Below are 27,177 nucleotides of genomic sequence, written 5' to 3'. Positions count from 1 at the left end.
CTATGCATTTGGGGTATAAGTGTTAAGTGTTATTGATGAAGGGGCTTTTTTAAATACATCAAGGCTGCCATAGATAGTCAATAAAAAGAGTTTTGTGCTGATGACGTGCATCAAATGCAGAATTAAGATCGAATGGTCCATTCTACTGATGCATGTGCAATGAAATCACGTGATTTGCAATCCAGCAACCAATTTTCTACCAGCAAGACAGCACCATATTTTAATCTGATTTGATGTGCTGTGCTGCAAGGCAAATTACCCAGTACAGGACAACAAAGACCAAAGTGAGCTGTCTTGTTTTTTAATAATGGCTTACAACTAATATAAACCTGGAGTGTACAGGACTAATTTGTCTTTATAAAAATGATGAAAAATCTAAAAAACAAAAAACAAAAAAAACATCTTCGTGCAGTACTATAAACGTCCACAAGATGTCCTCGTGATATTGAACTCTTGTCTGTCCGCACCTCGTGAGTGTGTTTCCCCGTTTCACATCACACAGGTAACCTGCCGCTCTGAATGTGACGGTTGCCAGTTAATCAGACGGACCCCACGTCAACGTGAATCACTAACCTTTCTCTAAATACACCCTTAATAGGTTTTTAAAGCGACCTACCCTTTCCGTTAGCTCCACGTTTCTCCCTCCCTGTCTCACACACGTAATTAAAACACAAGCACACCAGTTTGCCGACGAAAAAACGCATGCCCCTCCCCTTTATGTGTGCCGAGTCTTCTCGGGTAGCGCCAGGGAGCCCAGCAGGGTACAGTCTCTGTGAAGGATCCGCTAAAGTGTCAATATGATCCGGGTATCATTCATCTATCTGAACCGGACTCATTGATTTCAGTGTCTTATCGGCTGATTGTTCAATGGTGGACTCTTCATCGACGTGACTTAATCCCATCCTCACCCACAACCTCTCCCTCCGCCTCGAGAAGGTGAAGCCTTCTAACAACAGTGAGCCGCTATGAGGAGAATAACGGGGAAGGCGAAGGATGAAACTTTGATCGAGCTGCAGAGCGCGACGGATTCACAGACTGGAGGTAATTAAATAAAGATGCATTCATTAACCTTTAAGGGGTCTTGAGGTCGCGAGGAGGTTTATATCTTGTGACAAATTGTAGTGTTTGTGGTCACTGCTCGTCGCTATATTTTGGCAGAGAAGCGCGCTGCAGTAATTGATCTCACAATCCAATTAAAACAAGCTTTTGTGGAATTTATTCTAAAGTATAAACTAAAACTTAAGATTACCCGTTAGAAAGTCACATAACCATTCAGAAAGCATGACAGCCAATGAAGTCAAAGGGAAAATAGACCCATAGTGGTGGTTTTAGAGCTTGTATCAAAGCAAGCCAATTTGAAATGTGAGTGACACTCTGTTACATATACTTTAGTTACTTGGCATATCTTTGTTTTACCAACAGTTTATGTCAAGTAGAGTCTTATAACGTCTGTATTCAGTCTTTAAAGTACCTTGTAGTTGTTGACATGGTGGCAGCTGTCCTCAGATCTCAGGCTGCGAGGCAATGACGTCACAATTGAGCAGAAAGTGGTTAGAGTTTGGGAAGGACTTACTTAGGATCATCTCAGTCGGAGGTGACGGCTGTGAAATGTCAGTGACTGCTGGAGCAGAAGGATAACTCACCGCTTAAAAATACAACACAACTTTTCTGCACACAGAGGAGTTCATTCAAGCAGATCCGTGGGTCACTTTGCAGCAGTGGTCCCATGACAAGCCAGGAGGCAAACGGATCAAAACAGACATGCTTGGTGTTTGTGTGTCTGTGTGGGAATTAAGCCTTCTGCTTTAAATCCATGTCCCTTAAAACTTGTGGGTGTAAGGGGGAAGTGAAGTCAGACTGGCAGGTATTTTCCAGACTGAGGCAGATTTAAGGCTGATCTGTGTTAATTAAAGTCACACTGATCAGACATCAGCCGGTGAAATCTCATTAGATAATGTAGCAGACTATCCCTGCCTGAGAAGCATCTTCATCTTCTTTACATTGAAATTTAGTTATGAAAAGGACCAAATGATTAGAAATGAAACATGCAAGTAAACAAAAGCGTCTTTCCTCCTCCTGCTGGCCGTCAAGCTTAGTATGTGTGTGCACGTCTAATGGGATTACCTCCTCCGAGGTTGACAGGCCTCACTGACTCTGAGCAGCAAACCACACTCAGAGAGGTTTCAGACAGCGTGAGTCCATTTGTATGTTGGAAGTATGGACAGTTCACCCAGTCATAGATATTTCTCTGTAGTCATTAGTGTGATGGAATTGAATTGGTTTACCATCATTTGCTGTTTCCACAAACAGCAGCCCCAAAGGACAGCAGAAAATGGGTAAAGATTTATAGTTTCCACTTCCGTGCAGTTCCATGTGTCACAATAGTGTCCGGCTGTGGTCTTTTAAGGCCTGCATTATGCCTCCCATAGCTCCCATAGCTCCCATAGCAAAGACAATATTGCCGTTGTAGCATTCTTACATTACCCAGCTGCAAAACAGGGGAAAGTGCAGATAATTAGTGTTTATATTTTGCCTCTCATGCAACATAACATTTAAGTGTGTTAGTGAATAGTTTTTCCAGGGATAAACGTGGTTGTGTTCTCCTAAGTATTTGAATAGTTGTACATTGACCGTAAAATGGAAAGGAAATTAAGTTTTGACAAATGGTAATTGCCAGTTTTTGTGGTGAAAGACTGATTGCTCTGCTGTAAAGTGAAGCTCACTTTAATGTTTCAACAAACAATGCAGTCATCCAAACACGTCCTTTCACGCTGATTTCCAAGGAAGCACTTTAAAGATATTACAGTAATACAGCACTGTCTCTGAAAGGTCACTTAACACTCTGATTTGTAAACTAGTTTATACAATGTTATCTTACTCGAATCAGGGACTGAAAATACGTTGAACCTGTTTTAACTCCATACTGAAATTGGCAGTGGTATTATAATAACAATGCAGGTTGAGACGCCATACCATGAAAGCTGGGCTCAGAGCAAAGATCCACTAAGTGCACAGTGCTTACCATCTTGTGACCCTTGCTTGTTACCTATTATAAGAGCAGTGCTGCATTTTAATGAAGATGATTCAGAGAGTGAGCGATTGAAGTCAACATTTTTTAATCATTCACTGGTCTTACCGGATGATCAAATGTAGAATAATTTTGACAGCCAAATTTTTATCGAAGTCTATATATTTACTTTCGTCCGTATGTCGACCTAACAGCTGGATAAAATAACCCTGTAGCACCAAGAACATAATGAAATCTCTCTTCTTTTCCCTCTGTATTTCCACACTCTTTATTGTGTCAATCAATGAGCTGTTAATGAAGACACATGCCTGTTTATTTCGGTGGAGCTGTATGTCAATTAACTGTTCTCCATCTGCAAAGGCTTTGTTCAGGCTCTTATCAGGGCAGACCTTCAGCCACATGTGACACAGGAAAACAGAGAAAGAGGAGGAAGGGATCTGTCCTCACCTTGTTATTGAAGTGTGTGGAGTGTATGACCTCGCTCACAGCTGCCCAAACACTGATTTACGGACAGTCATAATGGATGTCCTACTTAATGAACACAAAAAAGCACTCTGACATTATATTCAGTTTAAAGGATTGTTTTCTAAACGAGTGATTCCCATCCAGGGGAGTTGTCAGAGGGTAAGATTGTGGAGTAGTATACTCTTTTTTTATACCTAAAAAAAGAGGTAACACAATGGTGATTGAGCCTATGACCCACTGATGAAAGCCTTTGCATTTGCAGTATTACAGACTGGGTGTCTGTGGCGACTTTTGTGGAAAAAAATCACAAGCGGCGCCAAATTACTGACGCGTATGGCAGAGAGGGTAGGCGGAGCTAAGCGGCTGCTTTCCCGGTCTCTGCAAGCGTTGCGAGTAAACAGTAATCTACTATGGCTGAACAAACAAAGAAAAGATCAATGACTACAGATACAACTTCAAAAATAAGTTAAAATCCAAAGAAAAAGAAACAAATTCGACGCTCAGATGAAGCAAACACTCTAAGAAGGAAAGCGACCGTCAGCGAGGAAAATCCAGAGTTACAACCGGAGCCAACGGTGGACGTCTCACATGCGACACTGTCTGGTAATCTGGGAAGTGTGCTCCTGCAATTACTGTTTATTGCCACAGGTGCTGCCAAAGAGAACGAAACTGAGATGTTTGAGATTACCACTTTAAGAGTAATGAATTAACAGTTCAAATAATGAGCTAAAAGTAATGGATAAACGTATGAAAAATGAGCTAAATGTGTGGAATAAATTGTTCAAATTATAAGTAAAAGGAAGGGATTTTGGTCAAAATACTGAGCGATAGTAATGATTAAGTTATCTAGGTTAAAGTATATGTGTATAGTTAATATACTTAGCTACATGAATGTATACACAGTTGAAAAAGTTACCTATAGTAATGGTGGAAATATTTAGCTGTAGTAACAAAGGAACAGTGAAAGAGTTAGCTTAAAGGTTGGATAAACAGTTGAAATTGTTAGCTTAAAGTGATGGACTAATTGTTGAAATAATTAGCTTAAAGTAATAGCTTAACTGTTGAAATTGTTAGCCAAATGTTTTGGATAAACAGTTGAATAGTAAGATGAAAGTGTGGATAAAGAGTTGAAATAGTTCGCTAAAAGTATGTTAAGTGCTGAAATCATTAGCTGTAGTAGCAATTGAAGTAGTTAGCTATTTTAATGGATAAACTGTTGAAATAATTAGCTAAATGGACTGAATAAACAATTGAAATAGGCGTAGTCTAAGTACCTTACAGTAAATGATTTATTGTTGATATAATTAGCTAAAAGTTATGAATAAACTGTGGAAGTAGTTAGCTAAAGTAAGTGATAAAAGGTTGAAATAGTAGGCTAATGAATAAACAGTTGCAGTAGTTAGCTGCTGCCGTGACGTAGCAATTATCACTTTATCAAATCAGAAATGTTTCACATCTACAACATGTTAGGTTGGAAACAATGTAGTGAATTAATCTTACACAGCTTTCGGGTTACCTTTGGCCCATAAGCTTGGAAACCACCGACTTTCACTAGCAGGTTTCTGTTTTTATCTAGCCATCGAGCATCTTGTAAGTGCTCTTAATAGTGAATGTTCATATTTTAAGGGATTTGCTTCCATTTAAGGTGATCTCACTCTGATAAATGCCGTCCAGCCGATGAAGTCATCCAACAGTCAGAGGTGAAACAGAGCCGAGTTGCTATGGAAACAGGCCATGTAATTGTATTACCCCTTGATGGAGGCTTGATACTAAATAAGACATGAACCGTAGCAGAGATTTTCTCTCACCAAACTGAAAGACAGCTAGAGTAGAGCTGTTTGGGCCTATTTGTTCTGTTTCCTGAAGTTTCAGACTTCATTTTTTTAACTAAAATGTTCTGGTCTAAGTTTAGAAAATGGGTTTCATGTGCCCCCCCGCCCCGGCCTATTTGTCTGGCATTTGTATATGAGGACATGAAACACTTAGACGATGGAACCAAACACCTTTAGTCCATTAAGTCATGTTTTATGTATGAGAGCTATGTATAGGACACCCTTATTGCCAGGTAGCACAATATCCCGTCAGAAATCCATGAACCAACTAGGCCACATCAACACTTGCACATCATGTAAGCAAGAAATTGACTTTCTGTGTCCTAATCTGTGTTGACCAGTACTGTTTGGAAACCCCTTTACTCAGACATGCCTTTCTCATCAAACAACAGATATCACCGGGGTATTAAAGTTTGAGAAGTGTTGTCTAACATTATCCCCACTACTTCTGACATGACCTCTGCTCGAATAGTTTGTTGTTGCTGTGCACTAATCAAGCTTTCCCGGAGGAAACTAGCCCTCCAGGGACAACAATGTCCTGATGATAAGAAAGGAAACTTGTATTCTTGGCAAAACAAGCCTGATCCAAACACAAAAACAAAAGTTATACTAAACACTAATGACTAAAAAAAGACTACTTTATATTCATGATTTATAGTGTTTATATGTACCATAACTTGCTATTGTTTGGGTTATTTTGATTGGGCAGCACAATTGAGGGAACTATTGTCGTAATCGCAGTACGGCCAAGTGCAACATGTAAATTACAGGCTGTGCTTTTTTAATAAAGGGGAGATGTTTGCCAAAACTTTGTTGTGACAAAGTATTGTAGCGCAGCAGAGACGCCCCGGCCTACAAATACTTTTTCCAGGTGTAAAAAAACACGTTGGTTTTTTTTGGACGACAACGATTGTCTCTCAGGGAAATAAAAATTGGGAGGCAGAAGATATATATATTTTACTATGTGATTTTTGACAAACTAATTTCACTTCACGATCCATTAAATACAATGTAATTTAAAGTTTCCTAAAAGCCAACATGGCGGAGATGTCCTCAAAGCACCCAGAAAAAAAATGTCAGTTTGAACATCTGGGTAACATCCTTTAGCTAATGATGACCATGTGATACGATTCAAGGCACCAAGCAACTACTAAACGGACCTGGAAGTGAGATTGTCACTTGTTCCAAGAATAAACTTATTACACGTTTTCTTTAATCAAACGTGACTCAACAACTTGGCTTGTGTTTAATGCCATAATCTTCACTCGTGTGTAACAAAACTCAAACTAGACTGCAGCAGTTTATGAATTTGATCCTTTTGTTATGAGTTGGCTGACTTGACAGGAAATGTGGAGATAGAGATAGAGAGGATGTCTTGTCACCGAAGAAGTATACTCTGTTCGAGCTCAGGATGTTGTGGTTTCACTCTGTCATGTAACGCACCAACCCTGCTAGACTATCAGGACTATGTGTCTCACGTTTTGTTATGAATTTGTATACTTTAGTCTCGTTCTTTAACATTTTATAAGTGAGCTCCTGCTATATCTGCCTAATGCATGCTCTAAATCAAGACAGGCTTTCTGCTCGTCCGATGCTGTGTAGTGGATGACTTTCAGGGTGACCCATTACATCAAAGACTGTATATGGACTATAATACTAACCCTTACTGTATTAATATTTCATCTACACTCTACTCCTGCCGACCGGGAAGTTGTAGGGCAATCTGTGACAGGGTTCGTCTCACTTCCCTTGAGAAAAAGTCTTATGTTGACATAATCCAGAGCTGCGGTTAGTCAGTCTGCATTTGCTGAAGTGCAAGGCGATGATCTGAAGAGATTTAAATCCAGTAGGTGTATGTGCTTGAGGGGAGTAAGCAGCAGGGCGGCGTAGCTGAGTGCCAGCCTCGTGAAAGAGCTACACAAACTCTGTTAGACAGAAGGCACCCACACAGGCCGCCTGAGTCATAGTGAAAAACAATTTGGTGTGTTATTGAATCAAATGTACACGACCTATTGCATAATGTTCTGCTTGTTTAGATGTTGATGAAAGCGTCGGTCTGATTGTTACAAGTGATAAAGTGCTCTGCTGCTTTTAGGCTGTTTGTTCTGTTTGTCCGGTCTAAGTGGGCCCTAGGTAGAGCTTTATAAGTGAGACTCTGATGGGTTTGCAGACAGAGTGTCTCAGAAGCATCTTTTACATATTACCATTCACCTCTCCTGACCTGCAGTCTCACACTAACCTGTGTTTATCTGTCTGTCCTTTAAAGATGGTCCTGCAGTCCTGACCGCATTCAGGATAAACCTGCACTCAGGTACGGGCAGATCAGAGGCTTTATGTGACGCCTGTCTGTCTGTCCGTCCTCTCATCATCATCATCATCCTCTGCTTTCGCCTCTTTTTAATCCACTTGCTTTCTTATCATGCCGAACTCTCCTCAGCGATGGACCAAATTTCATTTTCCGTTCGTTCTACACTGCTTTCCGCTTTCTGCTAATCAGAGCCAGATGTCCGTCTGCTGGCTTCCATCTCCTCTGCAGAGCCTGGCTCCTGGTGATTATCTGTGCTGTGTCATGTGTTCATGGCTGGAGTGTCAAATCTGCACTGATGCATGCACTCATATACTGCTGAGAGGCATGTGCACGTGGTCATGTGTCAGTTAGGGCTGGGTGATTTGACAATGTACAGAACACTGTTAGGAAATGTGCATTTGTCAGTCATCAGAGAGCTTGTTTTTATGTTCATATTCTGATGGCTATTTTCAAGTTAGTTAATAATCTGTTGTTGCTTTATACTTTTTAATAATATATGCTGCTTGTAGAGATATATGTATAAAAGCAATACAACACTCATGCTGTTGTTCTGATAACAGAATACTCTGATGATCCTGAGCACTCTGCCTGCGTACTGGGGCAGATGACCGAATCACAGCTGTGCTGATATTCAGTACAACAGCACAACCTCAAGTATGATATTGCTTTAATATAACATAATAGGTCAGTACCACAAAATAAGGTTGTACTAGCATTACAGAGACAATACCGCTTTGCCAATGGTCAAAAAACCCACTAACACCCGCTAACACCCGGCTTGTTTGCTTAGTGGGAAAGGCTACAATCGGCATTCAGACCCAGGTCAAATGACTCTGCAGTAGAACCGATAATTATCGCCTCGGCTCCAATCGGCATTGATAGGAACACAAAACCTGCGTCGACACGCTGATCTCTGCCCCCTTTCTGGTGCGATGATATGCTCCGTCTGTAACTTCTGTGACTACTCGTCATCTCAGCTACAAATTCCGCCTGTCTCCGTCCGAGCAGCGCTCGAACATCGTTCCAAATTTGACGGTGCTGAGTTTGATAAACAGACTGAATGAGTAATAGACACAATAAAGACCTAACCACCGTAACATCTTCACTGTTTCCTAACCCTGTCTCCGGCGCGTTTGTGACGTTAGACGGTGACGCAGCAGAAAGAGACCGAAAGGAGTATACTTCACTGGCAATGGGAAAAGAGACAATCAGCATCTATAAGCGGGTCTGAAAAACCAGCGTCAACGCACTAAAAAGGGTGGGAAAGGGGTAAAAGAGCGTTATTTTAGCATCTGCTCACTCTGCCTAAACTGATATGTGCTCAACTATAGAGACAGAAGAAATGCCACATAATAACAATACACTGTAACAAGTACTAGTAAGTGTTAGTAGAAAAAATGTCGTTCACGTATCAAAAGTACTTATAAGGCAAAATAATGGCTGTGTAAGATTGATTTATCAGCATTTTGTTTGATTGTTATTACTCATGCATTAAAGTGTAGTAACATTTTGTAAGCTGGTCATATTTTTATATCTGTCAAATAAACGTGGTGGAAGTACCCGGTAAATACAAGTACATTGCTTTTCAAGTGTCACAATTAGATAAAAAGTTTATGATAACTTCTGATGTTGAAGGTATGCATATGTATTGTGCTTATGTGTGTGTGTGTGTGTGTGTGTGTGTGTGTGTGTGTGTGTGTGTGTGTGTGTGTGTGTGTGGATAAGTGGGTGGCTGTGATATCCTCTCACATCCTCTTGTCAGACAAACACTAGACCCTGGATGTTGCTTCAGAGTGAGAGATGCAGGTTTGTTTTGATGACTCACATTTGGAAACACCGGAGAGAGCAGCTCTCCTGATGGTCGCACGCACTGATGTGTAAAATGAAGCTTTGGAGTTCAAGGGGTGCAGAAATTAGAAGGGGGAAGGGGGAGGCAATCATCATAAAAGGGAATAGAAAGCTCATCAGGCTGTTGTGAAGTAGGTTTTGGCATGATTCGGCCGGGGGAACAGTGGATTTGTTTTCATCCAGAGAGAGAGCACCGCCTCTGCTGTTTTTGTTCTCTCTGCATGATCAGCACATTGGCACAATTGGCCTCCTATTCTGATATACTGTTGGCGTGCACTGTCGATAACCTACGCTGATTTTTAATCACTCAGAGTGAGGCCTTCAGTGCTGCGGCTAGTGGAGGAGAAGCAGACATTGTGGACCTGTTGATATATATTTTCCACTGAACTGACCTGCAAGGTGTTTGACTTGGAGAGTATGGGACTATCTCTGGGTGTCCTCCAACAGGTCCCTCACTTGAAGAAAAGATTAGACGTGAAGAGGGGTAAGACAAAGAATAGTTTTCTCACTGCTTGGTGAGTGGGACTTTTCCTTTGTTTAAAGAACTTTGCAGAATCTTTTGCAGAAGGTGTTCTTGGCTCCTGTTTCCGCCTGCCGGCATGATTTTTGAAGAGAGATTTGTGGGTCAGCATTCAGTTCTGGGTTAGAGCAGGTGATGCTTATTTAATGAATTTATGCACAGATATTATTACCTGTTTCCCAGCTCATTTTAACTTGCCTGTTCTAAAGGTCCACAAAAAACAAGTCTCCAAACCAACAGAACAGAGTGTTAAGGTCTCTAGTTATCTTTACTGAGCATGGTGGTAAAACTAATATTTACTGTGTGTGCACTTTGTGTGAGTCCAGTTTGCCTCAGAGATTATGAAGATGGCCTTGCAGCCTATAACCCTGATGTTGTCCTTAAAAGGGAGCTCCATTTATCCCTACACATAAATATTAGTTATAGTGTTCAGGAGAGGAGTAGTCAGCCTGTGAAAAAATGCTGAATGTTTTCTGCGGGTATTTTGGCTTAAAGGACACATTTCTTTTAACAAAGGCCTATTTTACAGATGTTGGTTGAAAGGAGAGAGGTTCAAATGAAAATTAGAGAGTTGCATCATGGGAAATGTTTGTATTGCAGTATTTTTTTTAAACTTGACCTGTAGCGGGGATCAGGGCCAACTTGTCAGTTTTCAATTCAATGCATTTTACACTGGCAGTTCAAGGTTGGATTATTACGCCTCAGTTATGTTCCGTCTTCTATGTAGAACGCACGGAGGCGGAGTCGTTCTGCCTCTGAGCCGGCATCGGGGTTGGGAACAGAGGCGAAACAACATCGGTGTAAACGACGGAGCCAGCAGGGCGGAACAGCGCAGTATGTGTATGTGAAGCACGGGCTGTTTGTTTACACCTCGCGCACGTTTGCTTCCACAACGCTGCGTAAAAACACACACTAGGGGCGGCTTTACGCCGGCATTGCTTGGTTCAATGTAAAATGGCAAAGGCTGCATGTTGGCAGGGCTTCGTTACAGCGCTGTGGCAGAACCACAGTGTATGGGTCCCCCATTCTTACATGTGAATTCAATCTTGCAGGCTTCCAACTCTCACTACTCTATTTAACTGGGTATAAGTAGTGCATAGAGATCAGCTGATTGTGTCCTTGGCCGAGCCTCTCGGGCCTCGCTCTATACTTTTGCTCAACTCTACTCTGGTTTTGATTGAAGGGTGCTCGAGATTTTATGAGTTTGAATCCCTATAAAAAGATGTAAAACATGTCTGTGTGCTATAGCACAACATCAAAAGCAAAGAGAAAGGAAAGTTATCCCTCACTTTTGTTACTCGTAAAAATCTGGGCTTTTACATCAGCTGCCATATCAGGGAGCCACTGAACATGTGAGGCACTTGTTCCCTCTGAGGCGGTGGTTAAAAGTGTCACTTTGATTCAGAGCCCGCTGGAGGTTAAGTTTGCATATTTCTCAGTAAGATGGCATCTTGCTGCAGGGCATGTTCACAGGAGAATATCTCAGATACTGAAAATAGGAATTGGTTGCCTGGGTGGAAAGTGTGTTAGAAACATGAGCTTTACTCATAGATAAGTAGTAAATGAGCTCATTTGCAGAATGAAAAGCCACAAGTTAATGTTGCATGAATGAATAAATGTGTGACTTAAATAAACAGAAGTTACTTCTAATGACTGAATCATTTCCTACCAAAGGCCGTCTTACTCTGCGTGTGTATTACCCATTTCTCCATTGATTTGTCTCTCTGTGAAGGTACTGTAAAAGGCTGCTGGCCCCTTGCTTCTGTTTGCATAAGCCAGGCTCTGATAACTGACTGTGCACAGTTGGAGTAAGACCAGAAAAAGGAGACAAAAAAAAGGAGAGCGAGACAGAAAAAATAAAGCTGCACTTTAAACGATGCTTCCCACGAGTCTGATAGAAAAACCACACTGTGTCATTTGCCCTTTGGAGATCTCGGGGATTCCTATAATCTTACTAATAGAGCACATTTCCATTCCTTTCTGATGAGTGTCCAGGCCTCTCATTGAGCTTCCACATGGAGACACCACAGCCCCTCTCTGATTGGCTCTCTCTGCTGTCCGTCACATCACTGCATCTAATCAGAGCTGGCTGCCTCTGTGGAAGCTGAAGGAGGCTGGAGATCTCTGTGTCCTTTGTGTGTGCAGACTTATGTGGCGGTGAGACTTCTGGTACGGCAGCGACCCAAGCCCCCTGGGCCCCTCCCCCGCCCTCACTGACGTGTCCTCATGCACGTTTCAGCCTCCCCCACAGGAAGTGCTCCTTTCCCACCACTCGGGATTAATACGGGAGCGAGCAGAGCAATGCTACATGAGCACATTCCCACTCTGCCATGAGAGGGAGGCACTGCAGGAATGCTGTGTGGCATTGTATTAGAGATGTAGAGGAGTGTGTGTGTGTGTGTGTGTGTGTGTGTGTGTCCCTTTGTGCTTCCCATCTCTCCCTCTGCACCTATAAATGTTTTCCAATATGGCAAGAGTCTGTATCTGCTGATGTTGCCAGCAGACTGCAGGGTTTTTATTGGGCTCTTGTTAGAGTCTGTCTCAGAGGCCGTGACAATAATATACCAGCTGATTACTCTTAAAGGGATAGTTTGGTTTTGAGTGAACCTTATTATTATCCTGCATACCGCATATCCTGGTTGGATATAAACAGAGCTTTACATAGCTTAGCTGAAGCTGTAGTGTTTCTTACTGTCCTGTCTACTTGTGAGGTTAGCATTTTCTTTTATATCTGCAGCACATATGGAGTTGTAATCAACAGATTTTTTTTGGAACAAGTGTTTTCCTCTTTGGGGTATGTACGTGTAACCAGGAATGTGGAAAGGAAGATTGAGAAGTTAACTTTTTTTTTTTTAAAGGAAAGTATCTTACCCACCTTTGAGATCAAATCAAGTTTCAGCACACAAAAACATAAAAAACATACATCACACCATCCATCCATCCATTTTCCACTGGGTGAGAGGCGGGGTACATCCTGGCCTGATCGCCTGTCAATCACAGGGCTGACACATAGAGACAGACAACCTGTCACGCTCACTTTTACACCTACACACATCTTTGGACTGTGGAAGGAAACCGGAGTACCCGGAGGGAACCCACGCATGCACGGGGAGAACATGCAAACTCCACACAGAAAGGCCCGCTTCGTCCGAATTGGGATTCAAACTAGGAACCTTTTAGCTTTTAGGTGACCGTGCAGCCTTAGATGTTACCAATCGAAGGTAAAAAAGACAACAAAAAAAACCAACATTAACCATCCCTGTATAAGACACGCTCATAACAAACATATTTAAGGTTGTGGACCATTTAAATTGCACTTTAAGCAACAATCAAAGTAAACCTATAATGTTTTAGATGTACACAAATATTCTGAAATGATTTACAATGGCATAAGAAGAAGAATTGCACTACTTTCAAAGACAGCATTGTTGCAGCACTCACTTGTATGAAACTTATTCACACATGTAAACAATGTCAACTTATAATACAAGCTGTATGTTCTTCCTGCTTCTGTACAAGTGACTGTTGTATAATCTGGTTTTTTCTCTTTTGCAGATGAAAACAGTGGGAATGGCGTTTCATTATCGGAAAGAGTGATCCTTCCTGGACATGCAGAAGTAAGTTCCCGTGTATCTGCAGGCGCAAAAATGTTATATGTACACAGTGCATCTGAAGCTACAGCTAGCAGCAGGTTAGCTTAGCTTACCATGAAGACTGGAAACGGAGAAAGAGCTAGTCTGGATTTGTCTGACAGTAAAATAATCTGCATACCAACACCTCTCAGGCCATCTTATTAACACCATATATCTCGTTAGCTCAGTGCCATAGTGACTTCCTGTTTCCCGGGTTGTTGCCTGGCAACTTAATGTCATAGCTCAGCATAAAAACTGGAATCAGGTTAAGCTCTTGTCTAACATAGATGGGTGATGGTTATAGCTTTATAGTAACAGACATAAGCTTGGTATCAAACCATGCAACAAAATTTAAAAGTATATAAACATTTGTTGTATTTCCGACACTGTTTTTATTTTCTTTGTAGCCACGAGTTTCCTTCTGTTTGTAGACCTTAAAAGCTGACCTCTTGTTGACTCACTAGCGCTCTCGTCGCTGAGTCACAACACCTCCGAGTCTCAAACAGCTCCTCTCATTCCTCTAACAGCGGGGCAGAAATAAATGAGAGCCTGTCGTCTCACCCTGGTATAGTGAGACAAGCAAACAGATGGTCTATCTTAATTCATAACACTGATTGTATTATTTGCCTGAGATGGATGACTCTAAGAGCATAAAGGGAACACTTTCTATCAGTGCTGATCAATCAGACAGTTTAATGTTGTCATTATGCCAGGAGATGTTAAATAACACGGAAACCAGCAGCGTGCACACCCATGTTACAAGCAGGTCTGTTGGAGGATGTGAGAGTCTGATAAACAAACTGGGTGTGGTTCAGTAAACTACCAAACACAGTAGGTACACCATGCTGTCGTTAACCCTTTACAGTTAAGTGTGTTTTTCATTCACTTGTTTGCAAAAAGCACCTTCTTATGTGTGTTTTCATCATAAATCAAACTGGAAAATTAGTTTTAATGTCATGCTAAAGGGAACTATATGAACATTAAATTAATACACACATTTTAAAGAATGCTTTTTTATATTTTGAATAAATATTGGCATTGTACCTCGTTACCTTTCTGTCTTTTTTCCCTTCTGTAGACGTCATATTTCTGGACTTCTTTCGACATATTGATATGATGACAGTCCTCTGGATTGTGCGATTAGAGCCGCATTCCTAGCAACGGTCTGTTCTTCATAGCAACAGTCTGCTATCGAAATATCAAGTATTTAACACAGCCGTGTAATAAGGCAATGTAAAGTGGTCAGAAATAGTTAGACTTTAACTGTGTTTAAGAGTGAATGTTGTTTAAGCCTATCAATAATGAAGAGATCACATCGTTTACCATGGATTCCTTGTTTGTGGGCTTGTATTTACAGAGTAGTCAATGGCTTTCTACGCTTCACTGACGCACAGCAGCCGGGAAAAATAGAGTTGATGCGTAAAACGAACGGAGCAGCAGAAAATCACTCGCATATTAGGCCAGCCTCCCGCGCAGCATACGCGGCTGGTGGAGATTGCAGCATTGAATAACATTGGAGCGGCTCTGTCCGGCACACGCGTGTCAAAAAGACGCTTCAAATACGTTGCCCGTGTAAATTCCCCTTTAAACTGTATTTTCTAGATAGTGATTATGTATAGAAAATTCTGTTACAGATAATTGAGGCTAAAATAATAGTTGATTTCTTGATGGCAAGAAGTTATCACCGGCAAAAGTGTGGTCGAAACCTCATAAAAGTTTGTATGTGTTGTGTTTCTGTAAAACACATTTTCGTCTCATTGGGTAAAAGAATTAGAAGTTTAGGAGGTTACTACAGTTTAGGAGTTATGAGTTTCTTCTGATGAGTTTCTGAGAATTTCTTGCCCTGTCAGTGTCTGATGTTCAAGGATTGCGTGTCTGTTTGCTTTCGCTTCCCACTCTCCCACTGTAAAAAAAAAAACCTAACCATGTCATGTTGTACCTGTTTCTGATTCAGACAGAGAAGCTACAGCCGGACAAAGACACGGTGTTCTTCAGGGACGGAGTGCGGAGAATAGACTTCGTGTTGTCTTATGTGGACGACAAAGATGGAGAAAAGAAACAGGTAAGTGTGATAGAAAAGTTGCTGCTAGTTGTCAACGCAGCAGTGACTAACTGTGACGCTATTAGCGTTATTACACAATTCAGATCCACAACAGGAATGCATGCGGCTACAAAGAGGAAGTGAGATTCAGATTTGTTTTCTATTTTCCACGACCTTGTAGGGAACATACTGAGTGTGTTACAAGGCAGAAAATGTATGTAAGTCACGAAACAATCATGTGATGTCAGTGCACTCTCAGGCAGAGCGAAGGTGGCTGAAGGAGGAATGAGTCATTGTCTTAGAAGACAATCACTTCTTGTGTCTGTTTAGATGCTCAGTCACACAGTGTATAAATAGAATAATGTCTGACTTGTTGCTGCTGTATATTTGTAAAGATATGTTGATTTATTTGAACTTTAAATCAGCTATAATATAAAGTTTTCTTACTACAAAATATGAAATGACAACTTGAAAACAGTGGGGTAAAAAGGAAGAGTAATAAACAGAGCTTTACCCATTGCCCAGACACATCTTTGTTTTATCCAGTCGCTATCATAGCATTGTTTTCCACCAAAGCAGGCAGCTGAAAATGCCTTCAAAATCCAGAGTGCATTACCTGCTCTGCACAAAACAGCAGACAGACATCGTTAGCAGCTAGCTGGTGAACACAGTGGAGCTGTTAGCAGCTAAAAAGCAAAAGTATTCCCTCAGGGGTGTCGATGACAAAGTAAATGGTGCAGTATGACTGAACATAAAACTACAATAAACACCAGTGTAGAAACAAAAGCAGAATATAATGCTTGAGCTTGGACATTTGTATATCACAGATGACTGAACGACTGCCCTTGGCAGAGGTTTGCTCTCCGAGCGATCATCAAGGTTTGATTGCGTTAATTGAATCCATCGTCCATTACGGTTTCCACAGTTTCACAATTGCTTCCAGAAAAGAAAGACAACTCCTTGTCTTTAACCTCTAAGATTTCAATTGGATCATTAGTAGTCTTTGAGGAAGGCTGTGTTCACCATCGCACCTGGAAGCTGCACAGAACGTTTCAGAGGTGCAGGACCAAAACGGTGCAACAGCCTGCCTTTAAACATCTAATCACTAAGCAATTTATGATTCTTTACTTTCCATCATTTTGCCTAAAAATTTGTAATCTATTCTTTTTTTGTGTGACATTTCATATATTCAATTTCTATTTAAATGTTTGTATTATTCAAATCTCTGACTGTATGAAAGGTGATATGGGTATCATCATTGTATCATCGCGTAGCAAGTCAGTGCTACATTTTTTCTAAGGATCAGTCTTGTTACCCTGCCAAAGTCCCCCAAAGTCTGGTACATCTAAATAATAAATGTACTCGCCAGTGCCCCTGTGGTAATTTCCTGGGTCCGTTAGTGAGGGTTTGGCTCCCCTTGTGTCTGTTGAGAGGGGCATTAACTCTACCCTAAATCCAAATATGGAAGTTATAACAGTATTTTTTGTGAGAAGACCCACCCATAGTTACACCTGCTCCAATGCCCCTTGTTTTACCGGTCTTATTGTTTGAGTTTGAGTTGTAATCAGGCAAACAGATAAGAAACAAAGTTAGGTAGAGGAGTTTGTATTAGTTAGTGCTATCTCTCTAAGACAGATAGGTAAAGGAGTTGTACCAGTCGGTGCCTGGTGTTTGTAATAACTCTCTAACACATAAAGGTAGAGGAAACTGTATCCGTCTGTGCCTGGCTCTCATGCTTGTGGTTTGCTTGCTTATCCACAGGAAAGGAGGAGGGAGTTTGAGGCCAACCTTGTGAAAGCCGGACTGGAGCTGGAGACGGACGACAAATCAGTAAGAAAATCCAGCACAGAGTAACAGCTCCACCTAGTGGATACTGTGCAGAGGCACACCATGATTAAATGAAGCGCTTCTTAAAGGGATGGCTCAGCATTAGACACACTTTACTACCATTCATCCACATACATAAACATTATTTCCCCCCTCCTCTATCAATACGTTTATCAGGACTCCAAAGACCAAAGGACATATTTCCTGAAGATTCATGCTCCGTGGGACGCTCTGGCCACCTATGCTGATGTCTTAAAGGTCAAAGTTCCCTTCAAAGAGAGTGATATCCCCCACGGTCAGGACGTCCCGCTGAACTGGCTCTCACATCCTTTCCACCTGCCGGATAACATCATGCATCCGACCCCGGACTACTTCACCTACCCCTTCGACAAGAACAAGACCGACTTCTTCCTCATCAATGACAAGGACACCTTCTTCCCGCCTTCAACAAGAAACAGAATTGTGAGTATTTCGTACTTAAAATCTGGACTTATTTACTTCATTGTAAATACTTCTTAAACGTCTTATTCTCTTGTTGAATCCCTTCCTCTTGTAAGGTGTTCTACATCCTGACTCGTTGTCCGTACTACAAAGAGGGCCGCAAAGAGAAAGACAAGACGGGAATCAAGAGACTCCTCAGCAACGGGACGTATACGGCAGCATTTCCACTACATGATGTAAGACACATGGAAGAATCAACATCAATGTGTAGAGGTCAAACATATCAACATACAGTACATTCACCCGTCAAATAACTTTAAGACACTTAGCACTTTAATTTTGCATTTTGACATTTCACTTCATCACAGAGGGAGAAAACTGTGCTTGCTTGCAGGTTAAGATTCAACATTTAAGTGACCCAATTCCATATTAAGTACTTAGAAGTGATGCTTCCTGAACCTCACATTACATTAAAAGTATGCACATATGATAATGTGACATGAAGAGTACTAAAGAAGCTTATGCTACACTTGCTACTACTACTGCTGTCACTTTTTAAATAATGATTATGTAGTAATAAGTTGGACTGCAAAACTTTAAACTTGTTTACTCCCATTTCTTAAGAAACCGCTTTTTTAATGTCCAAAGGTCTTTTGCTCCACAGTCAATCTTACATGATTTCGTTTCCCTTCAGTGTCGATACTGGAAAAGGGCCAGAAAGGCTGAATGTGAGAGCGAGCGCTACAACTTGTACAAGCACTGGGCCAGGTTTCTCTGCTTCTACAAACAGCAACCTCTCAACCTCATCAGGTAAACAAGCAACACTGAAACTGTTGTCATTTTTCAACCCAAGACTTTTCTTTATAGTTGCTGTTTGTTACTGTGCAGGAAGTACTACGGGGAGAAGATTGGGATTTACTTCGCCTGGCTCGGCTTCTACACGGAGATGCTGTTCTTTGCTGCCGTCATGGGTCTCATATGTTTCACTTATGGAGTGCTCAGTTATGATGACAACATATCAAGGTCAGTACCATCAGAGGACATCTGGGGGCTGGACGATAAGCTGGACAAAATGTAAATCTGTTAATTAGATTAGACCCATATGGAATTGGTAACCTTTTAATTCAAAATAAAGGCCATTAATCTGCTGCTGTAGCTGCTTCCACTCTTCTGGAAAGAATTCCCCCCAGAATTTGGATCCTGTCTGCAGAGATTTGCTCCCATTCAGCCACAAGGGCATCAGTGAGATTGACCACTGGTGTAAGGGCAACAAGGCCTGGCTCACAGTCTGCAGTGTAGTTTAAAAGTGTGGGATGTGGTTTAGGAGAGAGAACAAAGAGAACAAAACTGAGATCTTCAAGATGAGCTCTTTAAAGAAGGACTGCCTTTGTTAGATGTCTTAACCAGTGAATATAAAGCAAGATCATTGAATTTAATAACATCGTATGATGTTGCATTTAGATTTTGCTTAATTGGAACTTAGAGGTGCAGCCTGGACCTAATAAAACAGCCTTAAAATTACACAAAAGAAGATAGTAGGCCACCAACTTTGGACATCTAATTTATTACGTCTTATGCTTTAAACTTCATAGACTGATTTTGATGTCCTTAAAATGTCTGTCTGTGTAATAAAGATGGGTATAACAAACAGTGCACTTTAAAGAGAGACTGCTTTGTATTTACATGCAGTGTTTGTCTTTTATTTACCGTCTTTCAGTGAGTTTTCATTTGTAATATTCTCTCTTTTCCTCCTTTTAGCAAAGAAATATGCGACCCTGATATTGGAGGCAGTATTTTGATGTGTCCTCTCTGTGATAAAAAGTGTCAATTCTGGGAACTCAACTCTACGTGTCTCTCATCCTGGGTAAAACATGACACTAAATATGTTACTTAGACACCATCATTAACAAACAGCAATACCCTAAAGATATGACTTAAAACTTTAAGTTTACTATCTGATTAAGTAATTACGTCATATCTGCTGTAACCTGTATCCTGCAGGGTCCGCAGCATGTCACCATGTTTATACTCAGCGTGACTTCTGCTTCTTCATTTTTTCCTATATTTTCTCCTCCAGCAATCCCATCTGTTTGATAACGAGGGAACCGTTTTCTTTGCCATATTTATGGGGATTTGGGGTAAGTGTCAATCGGTGCTAATACTCATACTGTGTTTAACCTGTGTTTGAGATCCCATTTAGTCCCCCTCTTGTGTGACAGATTTTCACACTCAGGCATCAACCTCCATTTATACCGCTACAGCCCTGCACAACCTGCCAGCACAATTATGTTATGTATTAAGCAGTCTGACAGCTTGCCCAGCTCACTGAAGGCCAAGTGTGCCTAAAAACTGGCCTCACGTTCAGCAGTGAGCCAAGAAGAGTCATGGAAACACATGACCAATACATCACGCTCCTTCAACACAACACAGGCGCTCTCTGTTTTCAGTCAGTGCTGAAGCCACGACACGATTTAGGCCATAAAAGATCCGGCCAAAAAACGCTGACATTCACAGCAAACTATGATCTTATTGTACAACAAAACACTCCTTTTGTTTACTGTCCTCAAATCTATCCAACAGTCACTCTGTTTTTGGAGTTCTGGAAGCGGCGTCAGGCCCGGCTGGAGTACGAGTGGGACTTGGTGGACTTTGAAGAGGAACAACAACAGCTTCAAATGCGGCCCGAGTTTGAGATCAGATGCACTAACAAGAGACTCAACAAGATCACACAGGTGCTGCAGACCCTTCAGTCAAACACAGAAATAAACATGACAATATTATATACTCTATGGTCCGCACATAAAACCTTCTTCTTTAACAACAAGTCATGACACTGCTGATCCTTTAGGAAGTGGAGCCGTATCTTCCCATCACCAGCAAGTGTGCTCGCTTCTGCCTCTCAGGGGCCACTGTCTTATTCTGGGTAACCGAGCTCCGTCTTATTTACAATAATACAAAGTGAGTAATTTCCAAGCCTTCCCATACTCTGCCTAAAGCTTTATACTGTATGTGTGTTCTCTCCACAGATTTCTCTGATCGTGGCCTGTATCATCGGGGTCATAGCCTACAGGCTGGCCGTGTACGCTGCCTTTGCCAGCATCATTAAAGACCCCATGAGGAAGATCCAGCTGGTGGGCAGATTCATCACCCCACAGCTGGCGACCTCTGTCACCGCCTCCTGCATCAACTTTGTCATCATCATGATCCTCAACTTCTTCTATGAGAGGGTGGCTGTTTGGATCACTGATATGGGTAAGGAGCTTTGATCTGTCGTTTACTGAAGCGTAGCAGCGACTGTGTAGAGCACTTTCCAAGCGATTTGATGAACTACAGAAACACACATAAGATGACAACTCACCTACACTTAACAGAGTGTGGGATTATCCTAACTCCACTTGTCTTTGAGAAACTTTGTAAACTCATATTCTTCTGGGTTTTCTTCGTGTCTCTCTGCAAGTGTACAGCAGTAACACTTCATCCATATCTATTATCCCAAGTTGCTGACACAGCCAGAGCAGGCAGAGCTTGTTTGGCGCCACTGTTGACTTAACATCGTTCATCAGTTTAAGTGCTCACACCGTTATAGTTACAGCCCTTTCCTGTACAGACAAGACACTATTAACAGTTTACACTGATGTACTATCTGCTTTTGGTTGTAACTAACTGAAAGCAACTGTTTGCGTCCTGCAGAAATCCCAAAGACCCACCTCGAGTACGAGAACAGGTTGACCATGAAGATGTTCCTCTTCCAGTTTGTGAACTACTACTCCTCCTGCTTCTACATGGCCTTCTTCAAAGGCAAATTCGTGGGCTATCCTGGTGAATACTTGTATATGTTTGGCAAAAAACTGAGCAAACTGAGGAACGAGGAGGTGAGGACCAAACTGAAATAGAATATTTATTAAAGTTACCAGTCGTTATTAGTCGTTGTGTGTGAGCTGATGTGTATTTCATTAAGTAAAGAAGAAACATGCAGGTTTATTCCTTACTTTTAAAGACCTCCTCCAGTGAAATCCAGTGTTTAACATTGTAAACATCTCCATGTGGTGTTCTTCATGTGCTACAAGACATATCAGGGACAACACAAGCAGTCATCTCCATGGCTGGGCCTGTCTGCTTTTAAACTGCAGTGTACCAAGGACAGGCTGAACAACACGTTTTCAGATTGGCAGGTTTGAGACGTCACAAACCTGAGCAGCCAATCCCGATAATGGACGGGGTGACGCTATGCGTATCATTATACGTAACCTATGGCAACCACTTCGGCGATGCGCGAGCCAGCTGTAACCGTCATCATAATTTTTGCAAACTCACTACTGACTACTAACGTTAACGTTACTACAACTAATTACTACATTTCAAGCTAACTAAGTTTCAACAAGTTGCCTCTAAACGATGGCAGAGACGTGTTTTGTTTTCACGATGGAGGGAGAGTTGCCAATTTGCATAGTGGGCGGGGACTATGAAGATTCTGGAATTTTTAATGAGGGAGAAGGAGGAGATGTCTTGAGAGTATTTTTACAAGGCGGAAAACATATCAGACACAATTTATAATTTCAAGCAGAGCATTTTATACGCCTTAAAACATGACCGGAGCTGAACTTTAACATATCTCTCTACAAATTAGGATAGCTTTATAGTCTGTTGCTGCCAGGAGGAAGTGCTTCAAATAAATGTGTGTTGTATAAACTAAAACCTGTTGCTGTCCCAGTGTGACCCTGGAGGCTGTCTGATCGAGCTGACCACACAGCTGGTGATTGTTATGGCGGGAAAACAACTGTGGGGGAACATTCAAGAAGCCCTGCTGCCGTGAGTCCATCAGCTGTTTGTCCCTCATTCTTTCTGCTCTACCTAGACCTCTACCTCTACCTCTTGACTTTTATGCACAACTTTTTGTAATGTATATTTGGCCAACCAGAATGCAGGACTGCAGCTATTAACACTGTCATAACTACAGTTATACCTCGTTGGTTTTGTTGAAATCCAAAAGTCTGGTCCGAGTAGTTTCACACCTGTTTCTTCTTCATGGGCATCTTCGCAGGTTGATGCGTAACTGGTGGAGCAGCAGAAAGGGACGACACAATCCTGAGAACCATTACAGCCGCTGGGAACAAGACCACGTCCTGCAGAACTTCAGCCACCTGGGATTGTTCTACGAGTACCTGGAGATGGGTGAGATACTATACTGACCTTCAGAGGTCATGTGTGGAACAGAGAGCAAGATAATAGGCTGTATGAAATATATTTATAACCAGCTATCTGCTCTGCTGTGTCGTTTCAGTGATCCAGTTTGGTTTCATCACTTTGTTTGTGGCCTCCTTCCCCCTGGCTCCCCTCCTGGCTCTGTTCAACAACATCCTGGAGATCAGGGTCGACGCCTGGAAGTTCACGACACAGTTCAGACGTCCCGTAGCATCCAAGGCCCGAAACATCGGAGCGTGGCAGGAAATCCTCAACGCAGTCGCCATTTTGTCTGTTGTGACCAATGTGAGTGTTGTATGTTTAGTAAATTCAAATAGACACTACACATCAGACTAACTCTTCTTGCAGCAACTTTTCTTCAGACACAAACATTTCAGTGACGGCCTTTTGTGCTTACTTCTGTCCCAGGCTTTCATTATGGCGTTCACCTCCGACATGATCCCCCGTATGGTCTACCTGTATGCTTACAGTAAAGGTGCCAGCATGAGGGGCTACGTTAACAACAGCCTGTCCATATACAACATCTCACAGATACCTGAGGCTAACATGCCGGAGGGAAAAGAAAAATGGTTTGTTAACACAACCGACATCTGCAGGTAAAAGAGCTTAAGGAGCTTTTACTAATCTGCCGTAAGCTTGTTATTGTGTGTATTCAGATGGTTTGAAGATCAATATTTTTAGATGAACAACCAGGGTATGCTAAGGGAAATATAAACTTTATAAGGATATGTAAGTGTTGTGTTTACAGCTTATTGTGCTGACTTCAGGTGGGATAAAAAAATTCATATTGAAGATTTATATATTATATTTAAGTTTTGTTTTCACCATTGTTAAACTTTTGTTATCACTTTTGTTGCATTCAAGAATGTGTGTTGAAATAATTTATGCCTCTTTCATAATGGCGCTTTCACACCTGTAATCCGTTTGTTTGATCCCAATCAAAGATCAAACTCAGCAGCTTTTATCAGCGGACCAAAAGTTTTGATGTGCGAGGAAACTGCTCTCTGATTGGTCAGAATTTCCACTTGATAAACTCTCTGAAGTAAACAAAGAGGGAGAGCACACTCCTCAATCACACACTGAACACTATCTCAGACTTTAATGTTTTGTTGTCGGATTTTTTTTTTTAACTTTTAACCGACATTGTTCCACAGATCCATCAGTTTCTTTCTCCTTTAGTTTTTCACTGAACACTTTGAATATCTCCTTGTTCTTGTGCGTTTCCACAAGCACTTGTGAATGTTTGGTCAGACAATATTTCTATTTTCTCATCGCTCCAGCACGTCTGTCCTCTACTCATCTTGCTGCCTGGCTGTCTCTGCAAGTGTCAGCACCCGTTAACAACCCACAATTGTGTCTTGGTTTGCTTCCTATATTTGGTCCACCTTTAAGTGTGATTATGTTCTCACCTGAATCAAACAGGACAGTAGCTTGTTTGGAAACGGACTGAGACCCGTCTTTTCTGACGGACCATGGTCCGGTTGCTCAAGTTCGAATGCGTGTTCACACGTGTCCAAATGAACCAGACTTTCCAAGTAAAGTCTGAAAGTCCGGACTAAAGCTGTCAGGCGTGAAAGCACCCTTACTGTCCGATAAGTTTTGTAGTACTTTGTAATTTACTCGTGTACTCACTCCACACGATTTAGTACTGACTCTTTGATGCCTTCCTGCTTGTGTTTTCTTAAACAGATATCGTGATTACCGTTACCCTCCAGGCCATGAGAGTGCGTACACTCACACCATGCAGTTCTGGCACATCCTGGCAGCCAGAATGGCCTTCATTATCATCATGGAAGTAAGACAACACAGCCTTTTCTCTGCTTCTAGCTTAAAAATAAATGTACCGAATACATACAGGAAAGTGATCATATCCTTACCCTAATTAATCATTCTCCCGCAGCATGTGGTCTTTGTGGTGAAGTTCTTCGTGGCGTGGATGATCCCCGACGTCCCGTCTGACGTGAAGGCCCGGTTCAAACGAGAACGCTACCTGATCCAAGAGTACCTGCATAACTACGAGGTGGAGAGGCTGAAAATCCAGCTGAGTGCCAGCTTCATCACAGAGCCGCAGTCAGAGGTGTCCTCGATGACAGACAAGCATGAAGTGTTGTCTGAGTGCCTGTAGCCGCCGCTTCACAGCAGAACATTCATAAACAAGGGCTCCTGTCTGTGGGGTTAAAATGCTGTTAGGTCTTCTTGCTGAATGGAGTCCTATATTAGGATCTGTGTTGAAGCGGCAGAAAAAAATCCAATGCAAGATTCCAGTTTGCTTAAAATCTGCTTCTAGCGTGAAGGAACATTTTCTGTGCTATAAAAAAACATTAGAAAAGATTGGAACTGCAGCTTGAACCATTCCCGGTGTTATGCCTTCAAACATTTGTCATGACTGATAAAAGAATCCCTTAAAGTGCTGGTAGATGTTGAACATGTGACATTAGGTGTGATTATATCATTTAATTCTCTGCATGTTCAGATTTTTAGAAGTTATGTGTCAGTCCTCAAAATGTTTGAATGATTGTTGTTGAAAAAATAGATAATTTAAGGGACAGATGTTAAACGTCACATTTCCTTTTTGCGTCATTTAACTGAGAATGTAGAAAACACTCGAACTAACAACTTTTAAATATGTAAGACGTCTACGTATTAAAAGATAACAACAGGCAGGGCTTTTTCCTCAGGCGTGTTTCTTTGTAAATCTCTTTTCTAAAATTGAAAGCTACAAATCGTTCAGTTCCCCTGATCTATAGCTGGGCTATAAGATAGTAGGTTTTGTTATTTGTGTGTGTTACGTTTTGGGAAACGCTTTCACAAACTGCATTTAAGAACCAAGTACCTCCATCAAACTGCAGTGATACTGCAACAATCAGACGTGTGGTGTTATCACATACAGTCCGAATACATTCGGTGTGATCAACCGAATGTATTTCCAAGTTGCTTGCGGGACCAATTATAAGATTTCTACCAAAAGAAAAAAGACCACATGAAGAAATTACTGCTCTTCTGATTTACTACAATCAGTTTGCATGTGAGAGTTTAAGCTAATCATGTGTGTAGTTTACTCCTCTTGTTATATTTTGGTAATCAACGGCCTGTTCTCTTTTCAGATGTGTTATTCGTGTCTCAGTGTTATGTAGGCATAAACAATCGTTAAGTAATCATATCAGAGATGTACTGAAAGGAGAGACTCTTGTTCTCTGGTGGGTTACTGAAGTGTTGCTGTAGACAAAGAGAATTTATCTATTTAATTAGTGATAACAGATAATTTATTGAGCTGTTTCTGCTCTGTAGCTTCTCAGCTTTGTGTGAAGAGTTGCTCTATAATCCTCTGTTTAACATCTTTCTTAACATTGTACTTGCACCATCTAATTTTTTTATTTTATACTAATATGAGCAAAACAATAACCCATTTACAAGTACTTTTTACACTTTGAACTGCTACTTTGTTAAGGGACCAGACGAGTAAAAAAAACACAAACAAAGATCTGGTCGTGTTTCTTTACAGTAGATAAAACATTAACCAGAAACAGTTTGGCTTTTTAAACTTCTTAAGCTTAACCCGTTTGAGACCTTTCTGTGTTTATATTCAAACTTCTTTGTAATAAACTAAATGATGCATTTGTCATTCCAGCTATCAGCAGATTATATCTGTGTAGGCCTGGCTCACTCCGATCTCAGGACTAAACATCTTCTAATGTTTGTTGAGCATCACGTGTTAGTAACGGTTGCAGATGTCAGCTGATGTGTGACAGGGGTTTTCCGAGGCTGATCCAGCATGGTGCATGATGCATTTCTCAACAAACAAATGCCTTAACCGTCAGTGTTTACTTGTTTTTGTATGATTTTGTAAAGACAAAGTTTCCTATCTGAATTCTCTACCGGGTTCATATCATGTGTTGCTGCTGCTGCTGCTCATTGCAACGTTAGTGTTCTGTCTGGTTTAATGTGCATGATTTATGTAAATATATTGTCAGTTACTTTCTAAGTTCACAGTAGCCTATTGTACAGAAATGCACTAAAGCTGTTAATATTCTCA

At 41.4% G+C, this 27,177-nt stretch overlaps 1 protein-coding gene across 1 annotated transcript; it reads left to right on the top strand.

The window, feature by feature from the left end:
• The first annotated feature begins 778 nt into the window (after nt 1–778).
• On the top strand, nt 779–27,177 carry ano5b (anoctamin 5b). Its single transcript, XM_069656009.1, has 20 exons — nt 779–1,041; nt 13,557–13,618; nt 15,588–15,695; nt 17,436–17,504; nt 17,679–17,963; nt 18,059–18,178; nt 18,637–18,752; nt 18,831–18,965; nt 19,701–19,806; nt 20,020–20,080; nt 20,523–20,674; nt 20,791–20,865; nt 20,969–21,194; nt 21,633–21,814; nt 22,654–22,751; nt 22,984–23,114; nt 23,224–23,429; nt 23,553–23,740; nt 24,834–24,939; nt 25,045–27,177. Exons 1-20 carry the CDS (start codon nt 966–968, stop codon nt 25,267–25,269), a joined length of 2,727 nt encoding a protein of 908 aa, XP_069512110.1. The 5' UTR covers nt 779–965; the 3' UTR covers nt 25,270–27,177.

Source organism: Semicossyphus pulcher, unplaced genomic scaffold (assembly GCF_022749685.1).
Source record: "Semicossyphus pulcher isolate SPU_LCO1_2020_fin unplaced genomic scaffold, fSemPul1.0.p SCAF_1, whole genome shotgun sequence".
Classification (NCBI taxonomy): Eukaryota; Metazoa; Chordata; class Actinopteri; order Labriformes; family Labridae; genus Semicossyphus; species Semicossyphus pulcher.
This window is presented reverse-complemented; position numbering and strand designations above follow the sequence as displayed.